The sequence below is a fragment of the Capra hircus genome, chromosome 15 (assembly GCF_001704415.2).
Source record: "Capra hircus breed San Clemente chromosome 15, ASM170441v1, whole genome shotgun sequence".
NCBI classification, from domain to species: Eukaryota; Metazoa; Chordata; class Mammalia; order Artiodactyla; family Bovidae; genus Capra; species Capra hircus.
In genome coordinates, this window is record NC_030822.1 from 33,558,308 (window position 1) to 33,577,051 (window position 18,744).

At 37.0% G+C, this 18,744-nt stretch overlaps 1 protein-coding gene across 1 annotated transcript; it reads right to left on the minus strand.

Annotated features, from left to right (window-relative positions):
* LOC102188427 (olfactory receptor 52D1-like) lies at positions 16,221-17,164 on the minus strand. Its single transcript, XM_005689919.2, is given in 2 exon segments — positions 16,221-16,447; positions 16,450-17,164. Coding segments are annotated over 2 exon segments (942 nt in total).

The window sequence follows — 18,744 nt, forward strand, 5'->3', positions numbered from 1 at the left end:
TAATAGCGGTGATCCATCAAATATTAAGATCATAGGAAGAATATTTTCATTTCCTAAAGATAGAGATGACATTGGCTAAACTCTGTGTATTCATTGTTAAAGACTTCACTTCATCATACTCAAACTTTTAGACATTTATTTCACAAACTACAAATAGAATAAAATAAAATCTATTCAGGTTAATATTGATATTAGTTCTACTTAGTAATTTTATTTCTAATTTCATTTTTATTGCTTCCTTTTAATTTGTATTTAATTTGTAATTATATTATTTACTGATAGAAAATTCATTAATGTTTTTCAATACTTTCCTTTTGCAATATTTGTATTTTAAACTACAGTTACATCTTAAACCATTTTCTCTGCTGCAGCCCAGAATTTTGACAAAAGTCTTAAAGTGCTGTAATATTCCAGTAACTAATAACAAACTGTCACTCATATCTTCCTGGCTTAAACTTTAAAAACACCAAATCAGAGTCCCTCATTTGGAGTAGCTTCTTGAGTCTACCCACATTCCTCATATATCTTACTAGATGGGAGCAGAGAATGTTGGTTACAGTCTAGGATAGATATCCTAGTGCAACAGTCACAGCTAAAGGAGCTTTCGTCCAGGTGCACAGTTGCTACCACAGCCTTTCTACTGGTACCATTGACATCATTTCTGTTACCCCTAGAGCATCCCTCAAATGGCACTGCCACCTTAACCACTGTAAGCTAGCCTTGAAATATGGCTGCCCTACCAAAACTCCAGTCTTCAAGCAAGCACAGAGAAATTTCTAGGTGATTCTCCATGAGTTGGAGCTTTCCCAGAGTAAGAGACAATCAACCCACAGCTCAGTTTCATTTCCTACAGTTCTGTCTAGCCCTGCATTCTGGCATCTAGATGTATGTCTAAATTGTTGCATCTCCTGGGAAAGATTCACACAGTCTTAATAATGATAGGAGTCAAAGCCTGTTGATCTTTCCGTATATGGGCTTGCAGGTATTCTCACTCAAGATCAGTCAGGTGGTATGGCTTAGTTTGGCCTGTAATCATCATTTGTCCCAGTGGCATTGTCATTCATATCAGTTCAGATATGGCTACATTCATGGGTAGGCTCATTTCATGTCCAAAGTGGAGAAGATAAATCTTTCTTCCAATACAGATATAATTTCATTCCAACTTTTATAAATTGTTCTTCTGGATTTGGATCCTTAAATGTGAGCAATAACCCAGACATGGTGATGGAAATTGTGCCATCTTTCTCAGTTTACCAGTTCAATCAGTTGCATACCTAAGGTTACTTTATACCATGGTGTACAGTACTGTTCTGTGCTAGCAAGGCACTCTTCCTGAGCCATGGACACAAAGCTGGCATTCCTCACTATTCAGATAATCAGTCGCTTCAATCTCATAGTGCAGTTACCTCTTTAACTTGTACTGTTACAACAAGGCCTTGAACACAAAAAGAACCTTTACATTTCTAGCCATCCTGGGAATGTTCTTAATCTGAATCAATCCATCTAATCTCTTTCTCTAAGCCAGCCGTATTGATAGGTCAACCTATGACTCTGGTTAATGCTCAAAGTATTAAAAAAAACATTGTGTTTTCAAATATCCCTGTGAAATGCAATTTACTTTACAACAGTAATATGATCCAATTGAAGATAATGTTATCCAGAATATTCTAGGATCCCTCATGAATATTTTTTCACAATCCTGAATGTAAAATATATCTTCCTCGTACTTCTGAAATAGAGGTAGCACAAGAGTTGCCCCTCAAAAAGTCCCTGATGACTTGTATCAGTTAACAAGAACTAACACAAATTATGTCATTCCCTTAACAGATTTTTATCTAAATATGCAGTCTGTCTTCTCAGTATAGGGTACTTATATGTAGCTGCACACGTACAATGTAACTTAGCTCCAGTTCCTCAGACAACTGACTAAAACTATGCATCTCTAGTAGACCACACTATGTTCAAACAAAAATTTATACTAATTATGACAAAGTGGTATTGATACAGAGATTTTTTTTAATGACCAATGTAATAAATAAGAGGTCTAGAATGGACAGTTGTCTGAATATGACAAATATATCACACAGTTCGATAGAGAATAATGTTCTTTCCTTTTAATATATGCTGTTAAGTTGAATATTCATATTTATTACTCTAAAGTTTAGTTCTAACAACTACACCATATACAAAGAGCAGACTGCAGATTTATTTTAGATTTTAATAGAAGGGCCAAATAATAAAGCCATAAGAAGAAAATATGGGAGGGAATGTATCTGTATTATATCAGGGTAAGCAAAGTTTTCTTAAAGGGTATTAAATAGGCCATTGGACAATGTTAAAATTAAGGTTTCTATATTCATCTAAAAGCACTACTAATTAAAGGAGAAAGCTACAAGGAGAAGATATAAACATTTAATTGCACTGACTCCATTGATTACTCTGGTGAAAATTGATAACATAACTATATTCTTCAAACATAAGACTATAGTTATAGCTTCATTTATTTAGGTCTTTTAAAAATTTCTTTCAGCAGTGTTTTGTAGTTTTGAGTATATAAGTTATAAATATATTTCTATCTATTTTTTGAGCTATTATAAAGGACATGCATCCATGCTAAGTCGTTTCAGTCAAGTCTGACTCTGTGCGACCCTATGGACTGTAGCCCATCAGGCTTCTCTGTCCATGGGATTCTTCAGGCAGAATACTGGAGTGGACTGCCATGCCCTCCTCCAGGGGATATTCCCGACCCAAGGATCGAATCCACATCTCTTAAGTCTCCTGTAATGGCAGCTGGGTTCTTTACCACTAGCGCCACCTGGCAAGGCCATTATAAATGACACTTTTTTTTTTAATTTTAGTTGCAGTTGTTCATTGACTGAATTTTGTACATGGATCTTGATAAACATTATTTCCAGAAGATTTCCTTAAATTCTTTGGTATTTTCTATGTAAATAGCATGTCACTTGCAAAAAGGGATAATTTTATTTCTTTCCAATCTGAATGTCTTTTTTATCTACCCTTAATGAATATACAAAGACTTCAAATATGATATTGGACAGAAGTGGTCAAAATGATCACCCTTACTTTGTTTCTGGTAATAGACACTAATCTTCAACCATCACTTATATTGTTCTTTATCAACTTGAGAAAGTTTGCTTCTATTTCTAGTTAGCTAAAGTTGTTTTTTTAAATCATGATTGGATATTAAAATATTTTCAAATGATATTTGCATGCGTCAATAAAATTGTATGACTTTTTCTTGTTACATCTTTCAATGTGGTGGGCTTCACTGTTTGAGTGTTCAGTCATGCTTGCATTCTTGAGACAAATCCTACTTTTAGTGACATATTGTTTGTCTTTATTTTGTAGGATTCAATTTACTAATGTATAGTTGAAGATTTTAACATCTATATTCATGAGTATTGATCTATAGCTTATTTTCTTGTACAATTTTCATCTGGTTGTCATTATGAGCAAATTTGGCCTCATAAAACAAGTCTGAAAGTTGTTTCCTTTCCCTCTTAGCTTCTAGATGATATTGAAAGTAACTGGTGTTATTTCTTCCTTAAATATTTGATAAAATTCACTAAGATATAGATGTAGAAAAACATTTATTTATTCTTGAGTGTATTTTGATAGTTTGTTCCTTCAACGAATTCATCTGTTTCATCTACATTGTCACATTTATGTGCATAGAATTGTTTGCAGTATTCCATTATCTCATTTTGTTATCTATAAGGTCAGTATTGATGTGCTTTCCTTATTTTTTAGTTTTGATGTTGGTGATTTCTCTCTGTGTCAAGTAAGTTACAGATTTATGAAAGAAACAGGCTTTGGTTTCATTAATTTTTTTAATCTTTTGTTTTCAATTCAGTTTTATTTTTAGTATTTCTTTCCTTATATTGTTTTTGATTTATTTTGGCCTCTGTCTCCCATCTCTTTAAGATGGAAACATAATTTAGATATTGTTATTTTTTCTAATGTAAAAATTAATGCTATCATTTGCCATTAAGAACTAGCTTACCTACCATAGAAATTCTGGTTTCTTGTATTTTTATTTCATACATTTGAAATATTTCCTAATTCTCTGACACTTCTTCTTTGAGCTATGTATTACTTAGATACTCTAATTTTCAAATATTTTAGTATTATCTTTTTCTTGATATATAATTTTGTCATTGGCAATAAGTTTAACTGTATTAGGTCAGAGAACATATCAATACTTTGAATCATGTACTAATTTTTCTTAACAATTGTATGTCCACTTAAAAAGAACATTTATTTTTGGTTGTTACACAGTCTTTTTATTTCAAATACTTTTGCTCATATTTATTTATTCTCAGTTTTCAGTCAACTACGTTTTTACTTTTGCCTTGGTTTCCAGGAAACTAGACCAATCAAAGCAACAGCAGCAGTGGAGAAAGCAATATGTGGGCTTTTCTGGACATGCATAGTTGCAGAGGAAATTTGAATATTCTCTAAGAAATGTTCAGGTAGTAAGTAACATAGGGATAATCTCCATAGAATAATAAGAAAATGTGGGAGAAGCCTGAGACATTCTGTTTTTCTAAGAAGATATCTACATTTTATTTTACTTAAAGTATTACCCTTGACTCCAATCATTATATTATCTTTCATATGCCACCTGTTCAGAAATTTTGTTACCTGTGTCTCCAAGACATGCCTAAACCTAATTTCACAAATTCATTTCAACCAACCTTATCCAAACCATTATCATCTCTTCTGAATTGCTGCAATATCCTACTAATTTGTCTTTATCTCTCAGTTTTCCTCAACTCCTACAAACTTTAACTGATTCTATAAATAGCAGTCAGAGCAACCCCATTAAGATTTAACTTAAATGCTGCCATTACCTTGCTCAAAATCATCTAATTATTTTCCATTTCATTCAACGATAAACCAGAATTCTTATACATGGTTCATGGTACAATACCATATCATTTTCTCTTTTATTTTCTACCGTTTTTCCCACATCACCACTCATCATCCCAGCCTCACTGTCCCCTCATCCCACGCTTTTCTCGTACTAAAGTCACCCATGTGAACCTCCGATTTGCACATTAAACTGTCTATTGGGTATTAGCCTTAGAATATTTGACATTCATCTTCAATTAACATATCCAAAACTATTTTTCTCCAGTGTTTCCCATATCACTAAGAGTAAATACATCCTTAAAATTGCTTATGATAACATTTCCAAAATTCTTCTCTGTAACTCTTTCATATATCCCATTCAAATCAACAAATGCATTTCACTTTTCTACCAAAATATCCAGAATACATATTTATCTAATGAAATTCTTACAAACTATTATTTATTTCTTGGATATTTGTAATAACAATGTAGTATATTATTAGTTCAAAATATTCACTGAACCTGCCTGATAGAGCTGTTGAAGTGTTATTTTTCAATCCTAGTGACATTTGTTTTCATCATGTGATTTGCATTGGCCAATGTAAGATTTAATTGCGTTATTTATGAATGAAGATTTATAAGCCATAATTTAGTTTCAGAGTCTCTTTTTCTCTATGACACAATAGCAGTAGTTAATTATAATGGCATCACCTTCACAATAAGTTCCAGACTGAAGCAACAAAACTGAAAAATGAGTGAGAAATATATTTTTGCTGTTATTATTATAATTCCATGTGAGTTGAGGAATTAATTTTAGTATAATATTACTTATATTACAAGTATCAAGTTAATGTTACTTGATACAATAATGATAAATGATCCCCTTTCTCAACCATTTCCGTCTTTAGCTAGAGATCAAAATAACAATCAGAATTATCCTCTGAAAATACAGTTCAAACCTTACCTATTTGAAAACTACCATGGGTTTCTCATTTTACTCAAAGTAACAGACTAACTCTTATATCTGTTACAAGGGTACACATCCTCTAGACCCCTTTTATGTCTTAGAATATGCTTCTTTCAAGTGATTCCTCCATTGTATATTTTTTTCTAGTTACCTCAGCTTTCTTACAGATAACAAAAAATGCAAGGTATGTGCAACTTCAGAGTCTTTTAATTTTGTGCTTTTGTTTTATTTTGTTTTGCCTGTAACATTCTTCCCCAGATATTCAAGAGGTTCATATTCACCAAGCATTGGAACACATTATTGTAAATCACTTGCTCTCCAATTCCTGTGTCTCCTCAAAGACACTCTACATATAGAAAACCATAAAGTATCCACTAAAAAACTATAAGACTAATAATAAATGAAGTCAGTTAAATCAGAGGATGTTAAATCAATATAAAAAAATAAGTTACATTTTCAAAAGATACAAACTAACTATCCAAAAAAGATATTAAAAATCAACCCCATGAACAACAGTGTCAGCAAATTCCTTGGTGGCTCAGTAGTAAAGAATCCATCTGTCAAGTCAGGAGACACAGGTCCAATCCCTGATTCAGAAAGATCCCACATGCCATGGCACAACTAAGCCTGTGTACCACAACTATTGGGCCAGTGCTCTACAGCCTGGAAGCCTCAGCCACTGAGTCTATGAGCTACAACTACTGAAGCCTGCAAGCCCTAGAGCCCATGCTACACAGCAAGAGGAGCCACCACAATGAGAAGCCCATGCACCACAACTAGAGAGTAGCCCCCACTCTCTGCAACTAGAGAAAAGTCTGGGTAGCAGTGAAGACCCAAAACAGCCAAAAATAAATAAAATTATATATAAAAGCAATAGCATCAAAAACAATAAAATAGTAAGGGATATATGTAACCAAGTATATGAAAGGTAGGTACATTGAAAATTATAAAGCAATGATGAATGAAACTGAAGAAGACACAAATAAGTGAAAAAAATATCCCATGCTGATAGAATAGAAGAAATAACACTGTTCAAAGATCCATAATATTCAAAGTGATCTCCAAGTAAAATGCAATCTTGCTTTTCAGATTTCCAGTGGAATTTTTACAGAAATAGAAATAAATAATCCTTAAATTTATGTGGAAGTGCACAATTTCCTAATATTTTATAATTTATATAAAATTATATATAAAATCAATAGCATCAAAAACAATAGAATAGTAAGGAATATACATACCAGGTAGATGAAAAAACATCAAAGCACTCTGGAGCAGGAAGAACAAAGCTGGAAGATCATACTTCCTGATTTCAAATATATTACAGAGCTACAATAATCAGAACAGTATAGTACTGGCAGAAATCAGAAATACAGATACATGAAAGAGAGCCCAGCAATAAACCAACCCATGTATAGGCAACTGATGTGTGAGAAGAGAATCAAGAACAACATACAATGGGGAAAGCATTATCTTTTCAATAAATGGTTTGGAGAAACTCTCTTACCTGATCCAGTGGCACTACAGATATGGACCCACTCGCTTAGGGCATTTGCTATTCTTGCAGAAAAACATCCAATCTTTGCTGGCATTATCTCCAAATCAGCAACTCAGCAGCACCTTCAAAACCTGTTTCATCACTTAGTTAGGCATACAACTTCTGTGTCCTGTGGTATGTAAGAAGACCAGTGGATGCCATGGCCATTGCCCACAGCTTCACCCCATTACTGTAAACTTTGCTTGATGTGATTGTTTGTAAGTTCCTTTTCTCACATATAAATTATTTTGTGAACACTCAGTTAGCTTTGATGGCTGAGGTCCTGCAAGCAGAGAAGTCAATCTCATAAAGAAAACTGGCTGAATATATGTCAGTTCCAATAATGATGAATTGTAGATCCTTTTAGAATGAAAGAGGTCCAGTGTAATAACGTGCCATTAAATGTCTGGATGGTCTTCTCAAAGGATGGAATTGTATCAGCTCTGTCTGGAAGGTAGGACATTCTGCAGTAGCAGTAGCAAGAGAAGCCTTTGTATGTGGGAACCAAAGGAACTGAGACCATGCAAAACCTCCATCTCTACTCCCAAGTCTACTGCATACATATGACATTTGTTCTAGCACTGGAGGTAACCAGTGACAGACGATGACTGCCAGTCAATCCATTCCAATAGTTGTGCCATGTTCCTTCTATCCTCAGTGCTCTCTGCTGAATATTAACGGTAAATGTAAACATCTTTACACTTGTGCCCTCTGCTTTGAGTTAACCACGTTTCTTTCCCAGATTTCCTTTTCCCAAGGTTCCATTATTTCTCCATCCAGCCTTCTAACCAATTATTCTTTCAAACTTCCCAGGAGTCTGTAGACATTTTTACCTCAGGGTGCTTTTTTAACACAAAATGTATGACCAGGAATACCACTTGAAACTATAACTATTGGGTGCACTTGCTGTAGTCAGATGTTCCAAACGTCAGGTGTATTTCCCTTTATTATTATCTATCAGAGTCACTCTTGATCCTAATAGAGTGATGCTATAGTACAGAGGCAGTCCATTTCAAGGTTGTACAGATACATGCACTCAGAAGTCAAGTTTGACTTGTTTTCTTTTCCTTCAGCTGGTCACAATAAACCATCCTGAGACAACAGATGCAACTTAAAGAAGTGATGGTACAAAAGTGATAGGTGACAGGGGCAAGTGGGAAACTGGTATATGGTGATTACTTGTGTCCTCTGGCCCTGCTTGTACCTGGTCCAAAGGCAGAATTTCCATCTTACAATGAACTGGGATGGGCCATATGACTTAGTTGATATGACAGAATTTAGGTAATAATTTGTAGTCTGGACACAGAATCACATTTCTTTCCATGGCCAAGTGTCCTCTGGTACCTAACAAGGTCAAGTAAAATAACAAAAAAGAAAAATCTGTGTTAATTTCATGTTGCAGTAACTCCTTGTTGGCTAAGGATTCTTTTCCAAATCAGTTTAGAAGTTTCTCCAAATAAATCATAAAATAGTGTCTATTTCCAAAATAAAGTACACGGGAAGGGAGATTCTTTTTCATAATGCCAAGTATGAAATATCTTCTTAAGACTCTCAATCAGACTCATTACGATGGGGGGGTGGGGGGGGTGGGAGGTGGAGTGAAGAAAGGGGAAAAAAAATTAGTGAAGGATTTCAAGGATAAATTAGTAATGGAAAATATAGGGTAGAAACTTTGCTTCCCTACTACTAAAAAATGATAAAAATAAAAAATAAAAACTAGCATCACAGCAAGAAACATATGAGTGCAGTATATATTGCAAAACTGTTCAATGCATATTTCCACACAGTGCCATACGTTTTTCCAATGAGTTAACTCTTCGTGTGAGGTGGCCAAAGTACTGGAGTTTCAGCTTTAGCATCATTCTTTCCAAAGAACACCCAGGGCTGATCTCCTTGCAGTCCAAGGGATTCTCAAGAGTCTTTTCCAACACCACAGTTTCGCAGGAGGAGAAGGGGACGACAGAGGATGAGATGGCTGGATGGCATCACCGACTGGATGGACGTGAGTTTGAGTGAACTCCGGGAGTTGGTGGTGATGGACACGGAGGCCTGGCATGCTGCAGTTCATGGGGTCGCAAAGAGTCGGACACGACTGAGCGACTAAACTGAACTGAACCATAAGTTTCTTCAGTAGAACTCACTAAAACCTGATGCATAATGATATTATCTAAAGTCTTGCAACACAGAAGAAGAAATACTCAGGCTCCATGTAAGGAGCAAGAAGGGCAATGCTGTTCTTTGCAGACTGGAGAATACTGCCACAATAAATATTGCCTCCTAGACTAGGCACAGAGAAGGAAATAGCAACCCACTCCAGTATTTTTGCCTAGAGAATCCTGTGGATTGAGGAGCCTCGCGGGCTGCCATCTATGGGGTTGCACAGAGTCCCGCACTACTGAAGCGACTTAGCATGCGTGCATGCATTGGAGGAGGAAATGGCAACCCACTCCAGTATTCTTGCCTGGAGAATCCCAGGGACAGAGGAGCCTGGTGGGCTGCCATCTGTGGGGTCGCAAGGAGTGGGATAGACTGAAGCGACTTAGCCAGCAGCAGGAGACCAGGCCCTTGCTAGGCTGTGAATATCGGAGAAAGGCTATAAACAGATATGGAAATCACAGGCGCCAAGCATGGAGCTCCTGTAGCTCAAATCCCCTCCGTGTCTCCTCAGGTTGGCTTTAATGAGGACCAGATTTTTCCAATGGACAGAGATGAGATTGTGGTTGACACATTAACAACGGACTTTGGGGCACAGACTTAAGACTCCTTGTCTTCCTTGACCCTGCTGCTGCTGCTGCTAAGTCGCTTCAGTCGTGTCTGACTCTGTGCGACGCCATAGACGGCAGCCCACCAGGCTTCCCCGTCCCTGGGATTCTCCAGGCAGGAACATTGGAGTGGGTTGCCATTTCCTTCTCCAATGCATGAAAGTGAAAAGTGAAAGCGAAGTCGCTCAGTCGTGTCCAATTCTAGCGACCCCATGGACTGCAGCCTACCAGGCTCTTCCGTCCATGGAATTTTCAAGGCAAAGGACCCTATCTTCTATCAAACACTTTAAAAATATTTAGTCCTTTACATGCTCTTGGATCATACTAGTAGCATAACTATGTCCTTATTTACCCCCTTCCTGAACACAGTAACTTTGCCAAGAGAAAGTTTAACTGAAAGTCTTTCAGTTAAATGGGACTGCCCACAGCCTGTAGAAATTACAAAGGGCCACAGGTGAGGGGAAATGGTTCAGCGAATGGCTGCTTTGCAGAAAATCCAGCGTTCACTTCTAGGAGATTCAAAATTCACTGGCTGACCCTCACCCCTTGTGTGCCCCCTCCTCTGTGACCTCAGATAATAGCCAATGATACTATAGGTGCGGGAAAAGGGTTCTAAGAAAGACGACCAGAAAGGAGAGCTGAGGAAAGAGAGGCAGCTGGTACAGAGAGGTGGGTGGAGGGACAGCAGTGAGGACGAGAGAGTGCCAACGGACAAGGGCAGGCGTGGAGGAAGAGAGTGAGCCAGAAAGGCGGGTGCTCAAGAATAGAAGGGCGAAGAGCCAGGGGTGACAGTGCAGGGCTGGATCCAAGCTGTGGGTATGGAGGGGTGCGATAGGGCTCCAAAAGCCAAGAAAGAGTTGGCTTACAGAGTGGGCGGAATGGATCCTACTCTGTTTCGCCCTCCCTTCGCACTGCTCTCACCTGCCTGCAGCATCCAGCCGCGCTTCCACCGCAGTTAACAACTTTCATGACCCTTTTTTCGTTGCCTCAAAGGCCAGAGACTTCCCAAGAGCGCTATCGCCAGGCCCCGCCCCTCTGTCCTGCCGCACCTCCTCATTGGCGGAGAGGACTGTTTCCGTTAGTCAATCGCGTTAGCCCTAGCACCCGACTCCACCCACTCAGCATCCTGGGCGTACGCAATTGGTCAGAAATGGAAGCTTACTTGCTTTGGGTGCTCCTGCTCCTGGTTCATCTCAGCAATTTGCCTGACAGAGGTAGAAATAGTATTATTACTATTATTATTATTCTCTTCCTGGACTTTGGGAACTCTGTATTGCGGGCAAGGGAAGGGCAATAACCTGTATTCGCCACAGGCAAGAGAGAAGCCCCGTGTTCTTTGGGGTAAAAATTCTGCAGCTTATGCCATGGCTTTACTCAACAACTCTAGAGGTCTACAGTGCCTGTACCTTATTAGAGCTGACCATAAATTCCACATGATATCTTTCCACCACAAGTGTTTTAATCCATTAGAGAGAGACTGCTAGGTTGTATGTATCACAGACTGCTGGGCTCTGTATGATGCAGCCAAGGCCTGCTTCATAACTTTCCTGCTTTGGAACTAGCACAAAGCTGAAAGTTTTTCCTGTCACTTCATAAATGCTTTGAGGATATAATCCGAAGCGTGGTACATGTTGTTTGTAGTAGATGAAAAGCTGTACCACAAATTGTGCTTTATTTTGGCGATGGGAGTTGTGAGATGCAAACATTCATCCTTTATTTTAAAATACGCCTTTTAAAAAAATGTCTCAGAGCAATAGGCTTTTTAAAAATTCACTGAGGAGATAGGTTATTTAATATGCGTAAGGTTTATTTCCCACTGCTTGAAACAAATGTGTCTTACCGAGGCCCAATAAAATTTCCATTAATGGTTCAAATATTTCATTAAAATAAACCAGTTTTATATTCTCCAGAATCTATTGATTGTTCAGGGTCCTTTGAACTGTATCAGAACAGTAGGAGAATTAACAAGTCCTGGGCATGCCTAAGTTTTTATGCCACGTTTGTTCTCCCCCACCCCCACCCCCGTGTATGTGAACTGTTTAACTTTCTTCCTGATAGAATTGGAAAATAATGAATCTGACAGATCAATGTCCATCTGTTATATACCTGAGGAATCTAGCAAAAACAAACAAACGAAAGAAAAAAAAAAGCAAAACCTTGTGGAACACTACTGCAATTGGTGCCATTCATTGGTTGTGTTTTCAGTAGTCCATTAACTCCCTCTCCACCTTCATGGTTTGCTTAAAAAGAGACAAAACGTTTGACTGTGTTAGAATTGTGTGGGGGCCAGATTGGTGAATTAAATGAGGATATGAGTAGGATAATCATTCTTCAACATTTATGTTTGCAGTGAGTAATTTGTTCTCTACCTTTCCTCACTAGAAGCAATGTGGTTTTTATTTACTATCTGCAGAAGGACCATTGGAAAGTCTTTCACTTAATCTTTTCTTGTACAGTCTCTTACCCACTGTTCAAGAAATGAGTGTGGAGTTTCTGTTATCTGCTACCTGCTACATATGTCCTTTTAAATTATAGTTTTGAGAAGGAGTAAATGATTATTGGATTTTGTGAATGTGATTGGATTTTGATTCCTCTGTGAATCAAAGTTGAAACAGTCCTCCATTTTAGCCTTTTCCCTGTTTGTTTTTTTTTTTTTTTTCCTTCTATTGTAATTGAACTGAACTGAATAAGGGTATATAATGATACTTTGAGTTTCTGGTATCATGTCAGTTACAAATATCTTTGTAATAAGACTGGACTCCTTTGTAGAAGGACTAGGAGATTCATTTCCAAGAAAACTTGCAATACTATTGCAATATTATTGCTCTTGGGAACACAGCTTCTCTTGTAGTCTCCATCTGGATTCTGGATCTGGAAATTGTCTCAAGTTGAAAACTGAGCAAAGTATTGTGACATTTCCACTGAAATAGTTGCCCTCAGCCGCCTTATGACCTATCTTTGGTTTCTTTTGGTTGTATATATTGAAGAATACCTTTTTTTCTTTTTTAGATGACATTTATCTGCCCCCAGGAATGCCATATTATATTAACCATCTCCATATTTCTTTCTGCATCAGGACCCTTGACCATTACTATGCCCTTCACTTTTCACTACAAAGACAAATTTACCACCTTGTTTCATGATGGCATTTCTAACATCTTTATTTCAGTTAGTAAAATAAAATTTCCAAGAATCAAACTAGCCACATAATAGTATCATTTCAAAGGTTCTTACAAAAAATGTTATAGGGGATTGGTCCTATATCAATAAGATTTCCCCAACCAACTTTTAATTTGTCCCCCCAATTATTGATATTGTCATTTTCTTTTAATTTTTAAGCGAAAGTTTAAATTTTTTTAGGTATGTCAGCTCAGATATCTTCATTCTATGACTCACGGTCCCACTCTTGCCCGAATATGGCCCTGAAGTGGCATAGAACACTTAGGTTTGAGAATTTCACCTTCCCTGGTGCTTCACTATTCCTAAGCATTCTTAGCTCTCCAAGTATGGTAATGAAAGTCAGTCACCTTCTTTCAAGAATGTCCTCTGGCTTTCCAGCTTTACCTTAAGTTAATGGATAATAACGTTCTCATTTCATTGTCATTTTTCCATGTCATCAATGGTCCCCAGGATGGTCACACAATTCTGTGCTCTGAAGAATTATGATTAATGGTTTTGGTTTTTGTAGTCTTCTCCAAATGCATATGTTATGACTCTCTCCTTTGTCCATTTTGTTCCCCAAGCACAGTTCTTCTAATTGTCCTTAACCTATTCTCTATCTTCAGGTCTTTTTACTTTTTCCTTTGCATGAATTTTTCTTTCCCACCTTTTCAAAAAATGTTTTCACTATATTTTAAACCTATTCTGAGAGGGAATATGAATACACCCTCTAGAGAAGAACCCTGTTCTGTTCTTGCAGAGCACTTCTTATATTTTTTATATTATTTTTCCATGATGTGAAATTATTTTCTCACTGTGTGTTAAATCACTTATTGTAAGCACCTTATCAAATGCCCCTTCCTTCCAAGATAAACATTATATAATTCAAGAGGCCTGTGTGCTTCATATTAATCTTGTGTGTTACTGCTCGCATGTCTGGGCCATAGTAGAATTCTAGTATTCATTCACTGAATGAATCTTCTTCAATTAAGCACCTGTCTGAATATAGTGTGACTGGTAGCTTAGCTTCCTGACTACTCCAGAATCTGTGTTGTCACTGATGTAGAAATAAGTGAGGATAGTTCTTCAATATTAAATAAAATTCACACAAATAAAAACTACCTATAAGAGCTGATCCATGAGTCAAAGCCTTATGTTCTTCTTATGCAGACCTGTGTAAACTCAATATAAGCATAATTATGATGATGGTTCTAAGAACTTATCAGCCCAGCTTTTCTAATAGGACCCTTTTCCTTTTCTTTGAATCTATTTTTTATTCACTGACAAATTCTCATCATTTGGTTTGAAAATTAATGAAAATAGATCACAAATGGTAAAATTATTTCCAATTTACTGGATTCCAACTTAAACATTCTTGCTGGATAATGTTTCTTAATTCTAGGCTTAAGTGTTAAGCTCTTGATAAATTAACCCCAGTGGAACCAAATTACAACAGGTATTTTTTCAAGTGTTAGAATTATATTCTGAAATAGCTATTATCAATTTTCTCCATTTTACCATTCAGAAAACTGAGGCAGACAGGTGGCATAACTTGATGAGGATCAACATAGCTAGTAAGTGGTTGTTGGAGTCAGCTGAGCAATATTGCTTGAGAGCCAGTTGTTTTAAATGCTACCTTTTATTACCTCTCAGAATTTTAGATATGTTGGTCTTTTCCATCTTAAATAAGACAATTTGAAATGGACAACAGTAAAATAAGTTTAGATAATCAGAAATAGTAGCACAGAGTTACACTTTCATCTTGAGGGAGAAAGTCATAGGACAGTCAATAGAAATGGGTCAGGTAGTACCCAATACCTAATAATCCACTTGCTTAGAAAGAATTAATTAAAAATCAAAGAGAAAAAGTGGCATGACTTTGAATAACTGTAACTGAGAGAGGTACTCAGACTGAGAAGAGGTTGATAAAATATACTACTGTGTCCTGATGACAAAACTATTTGAATCACAATCAGGAAGAGTTTAGATCTTAAGGGAAACATAATTGTAATATATACTCGTAATGATTTGGTGTACCCATAATGACTTACAGACTATTAATGAATAATTCTACACAATAGTCTATACAAATTTGAGTCAATAGTAGCAAGAAAGATTATTTATGAGGAAATGCCAAGAGAGAATATTTCTCTATTTTACAGTATAGTTTGGTAGCAAATAAAATTAGTGTATGGAAGATAGTTAATGGGAGAGAGAGCTATAGACATTTTCAAAGAATATACTGAATCGACTTGAAACTGAAGAAACAAAAATAGGAAAAATGGTGGGGCAATTATAAAATCATTAAGCATTCTGGAAGAGTATTTGTGGGAATGTATATTACTTAGAAAGTTTCAAAGGATTCTAGCAACATAAATAAATAAGTTAAACATGTAAGAATATGTTACAAAGAGATTACAGGAAGGCCTGTGGAAGACATATCATGACAGTTTTTAAAATTTGCATCTGCTTTCTCCGAAGACATTTTGCTAAAAACCATCTCAATTTCCAACGTTATGAAGTTAAAATAATTTCACTCTTATTGTTGCAGAGATATAGATAGCCCCGTTCACTGAAACCTACAAATGCATGGCAGCTTAATGAAAGTCAGAGGTAGTAAGTCAATAACAATACTTATAATAAAGCTGATAAGACTGAACAACAGAGTAATCTTATATGAATGAACATAGTGAATAAGATGACATAATTATTGAGACATTTCATTCCAAGCAAATATATTAAAAATAAATCATCTAACTAAGCTATCATCTAAAGCAAGTTTTTTAAGAATAAGTCTAGTCAGTGCTAATTAATACCTTATATTACAAATAGAAGATGTAGAGATTCAGTCTTCTAGAAAGAGGGTTAATATCTCTTTTCTTCATAAATCTTAGAAAATTTTTACAGAAAGAGTTGATTGTCTTAGAATTTGTGAGAAGTCAAAACCTGGAGGTATCGTTCTCTGATCCTCTTGGTTCTTATGCCATAGATCATTGGGTTCACCATGGGTGGAACAAGGACATAGATGTTAGCCACAAAGATGTGAATATGAGGAGCCACATGGTGTCCAAATCTGTGAGTAAGGAAGGAGAAAAAGGCTGGAGTATAGGCCACCAGGATCACACACACATGGGATCCACAAGTGCCCAGGTCTTGAGCCGAGCAGCTTTGGATGGAAGATGGAAGACAGTGTAAAGGATGACAACGTAGGAACAGAGGATTAATATGAAATCTAAACCTCCAGTGAGGAAGGCAGCAGTTAGGCTGTATGTTCTGCAGATCCTGGTCTCTGCACAAGCCAGCTTGATCAGAGCCATAAATTCACAGTAGGTGTGAGGGATGACATTAGTTCTACAGTAGGGAAGCCACCAAAGCATAAAGGGTTGAGGACAGAAAAGTACGACTCCACGGAAGATGATAGCCAGCCCCACGTTCTGGATGACTCTGTGTGTCAGGATAATGGAATGTCTCAGAGGATTGCAGATTGCCACGTACCTGTCAAAGGCCATGGCCAAGATAAACCCTGAGGCCATGCTGCATAGTGAGTGAATGAGAAATACTTGGACAAGGCAGGCTTCAAAATAGATCTCCCTGTCATGGAACCAAAAAATGCTGAGGATTTTGGGCATAGCAGTAGTGGAAAGGATCAAGTCGGCCACAGAGAGCATACAGAGGAAGAAGTACATGGGTTCATGCAGGTTGGAGTCTGTTCTGATAATAAATAAAATGGAGAAATTTCCCAGGAGAGCAGTTAAATAAATAAGGCAGAAGGGTATTGATATCCAAGTGTGGATGGCCTCTATCCCTGGAATGCCAACGAGAAGAAAGGTATTGGGATGAAAGCTGATGTTGTTTGGCAGTGACATGATGAAAAATATGGGCTGTGTTCAGTTGCAGAATATGTGTATACTTTCATATTCATATGACCATTTATTAACTGATGACTTCATTTATTAATATAAATCTTGAGAATGTTTTAGACTCTAAAAATAAAATGATAAATAGGACGTAATTCCTAATTTCAAATTAACATTCTAATGGGGAGAAACTGATATAAACCAGTGATTAATTTCCCATGTGATCAGTGTGGTAAAAGGTTTATGAACAGAGAGGTAGAGATATTTATTCTACTTCTGTGAGTCAGAGGATTCACAGATAAGATGTTTAGTCTTGGTTCTGAAGCACTCTGGACCTTTAAGATAAAGAAAAAATTGTAACATAAGTAAATTCACAATCAGATGACTGTAACCTTAACTGTATTAACCCTATTGAAAATTAATTTGTTCAAGACTATTTGTGAAATGGGGCTTCCTCTGTGACTCGGATGGAAAAGAATCCTCTTGCAATGCAAGAGACCTGGGTTTGATCCCTGGGTCAGGAAGATCTCCTGCAAAAGGAAATGGCAACCTACTCCAGTATTCTTGCCTGGGAAATCCCATGGACAGAGGAGCCTGCTGGGCTGTAGTCCATGGAGTCACAAAGAGCTGGACATGACTAAGTGACTAATACTCTCATTTGTGAAATACAGTGCTCCTTCAGTGTGCATGGGGGATTGGTTCCAGGACCCACCATGGATAGTAAAATCCTCAGATGCTCAAATCCCTTAGTCAGCCATCTGTATCCTCAGTTCCACGTCTGTACATGAAACCAACCCTGGATCATGTAGTAGCAGTACATGTATTTATTGAAAAGAATCAGTGTGCAAGTGGACTTGTGCAGTTCAAACTCATATTCAAGTGTCAATTGTCCCTTGAAATGGCAGTGACATTGCAGAATGAAGAGAACACAAGACTCTCCTAAATTCCGCTTGACTCTCCACTGTGCCACATCAATTAGCATGCGTTGATGAATAATTTTAATTGCACATATTCTAGACTTGCCACAGAATGAGAGCTATAAAAGTGATAGCAGAAGGTTGTAAATTAGGACACATTCTGCATTTGTCTCCTCAGATTATGTTAAAATTAAGAGGCACCTTCCTCCTATGGAAGGTAACTATTTTGAACCAGGTAATAATCATCTGCTTTCAACTAATATCTCATTTCTCCTTCAAACATTGCCTCTTTTCTTCATCCTTTCCATCTGATAAGTTCAAACTTCAGAGTTCTGGAGGTATTGTAATTTAGCTAAATTGTGTCATGCTGACAAGTACCAGTGTTAATTCTGAGGCCCGTTTATAGACCAGCTATATAAGAGCAACAGTGGCAGCACATTTACCCATGGAGAGATATAAATCAAAGCAAGGGGAAACAGCTGAAAATACAGGGAGCAGAGCCTGCAAAATAATAAGTGCATATTTTATCACTCATATTCCAAGATGACCAGAGAGCTAATTTAGCAGATAAGTACGTTTCTGTTAGGAAATATATAGATGTATAACTTCTCATAATTGTGCTGTTTGCCTAATTCAAATGTAGGCCAGGGAGCTAATAAGGACTAGAAGTCC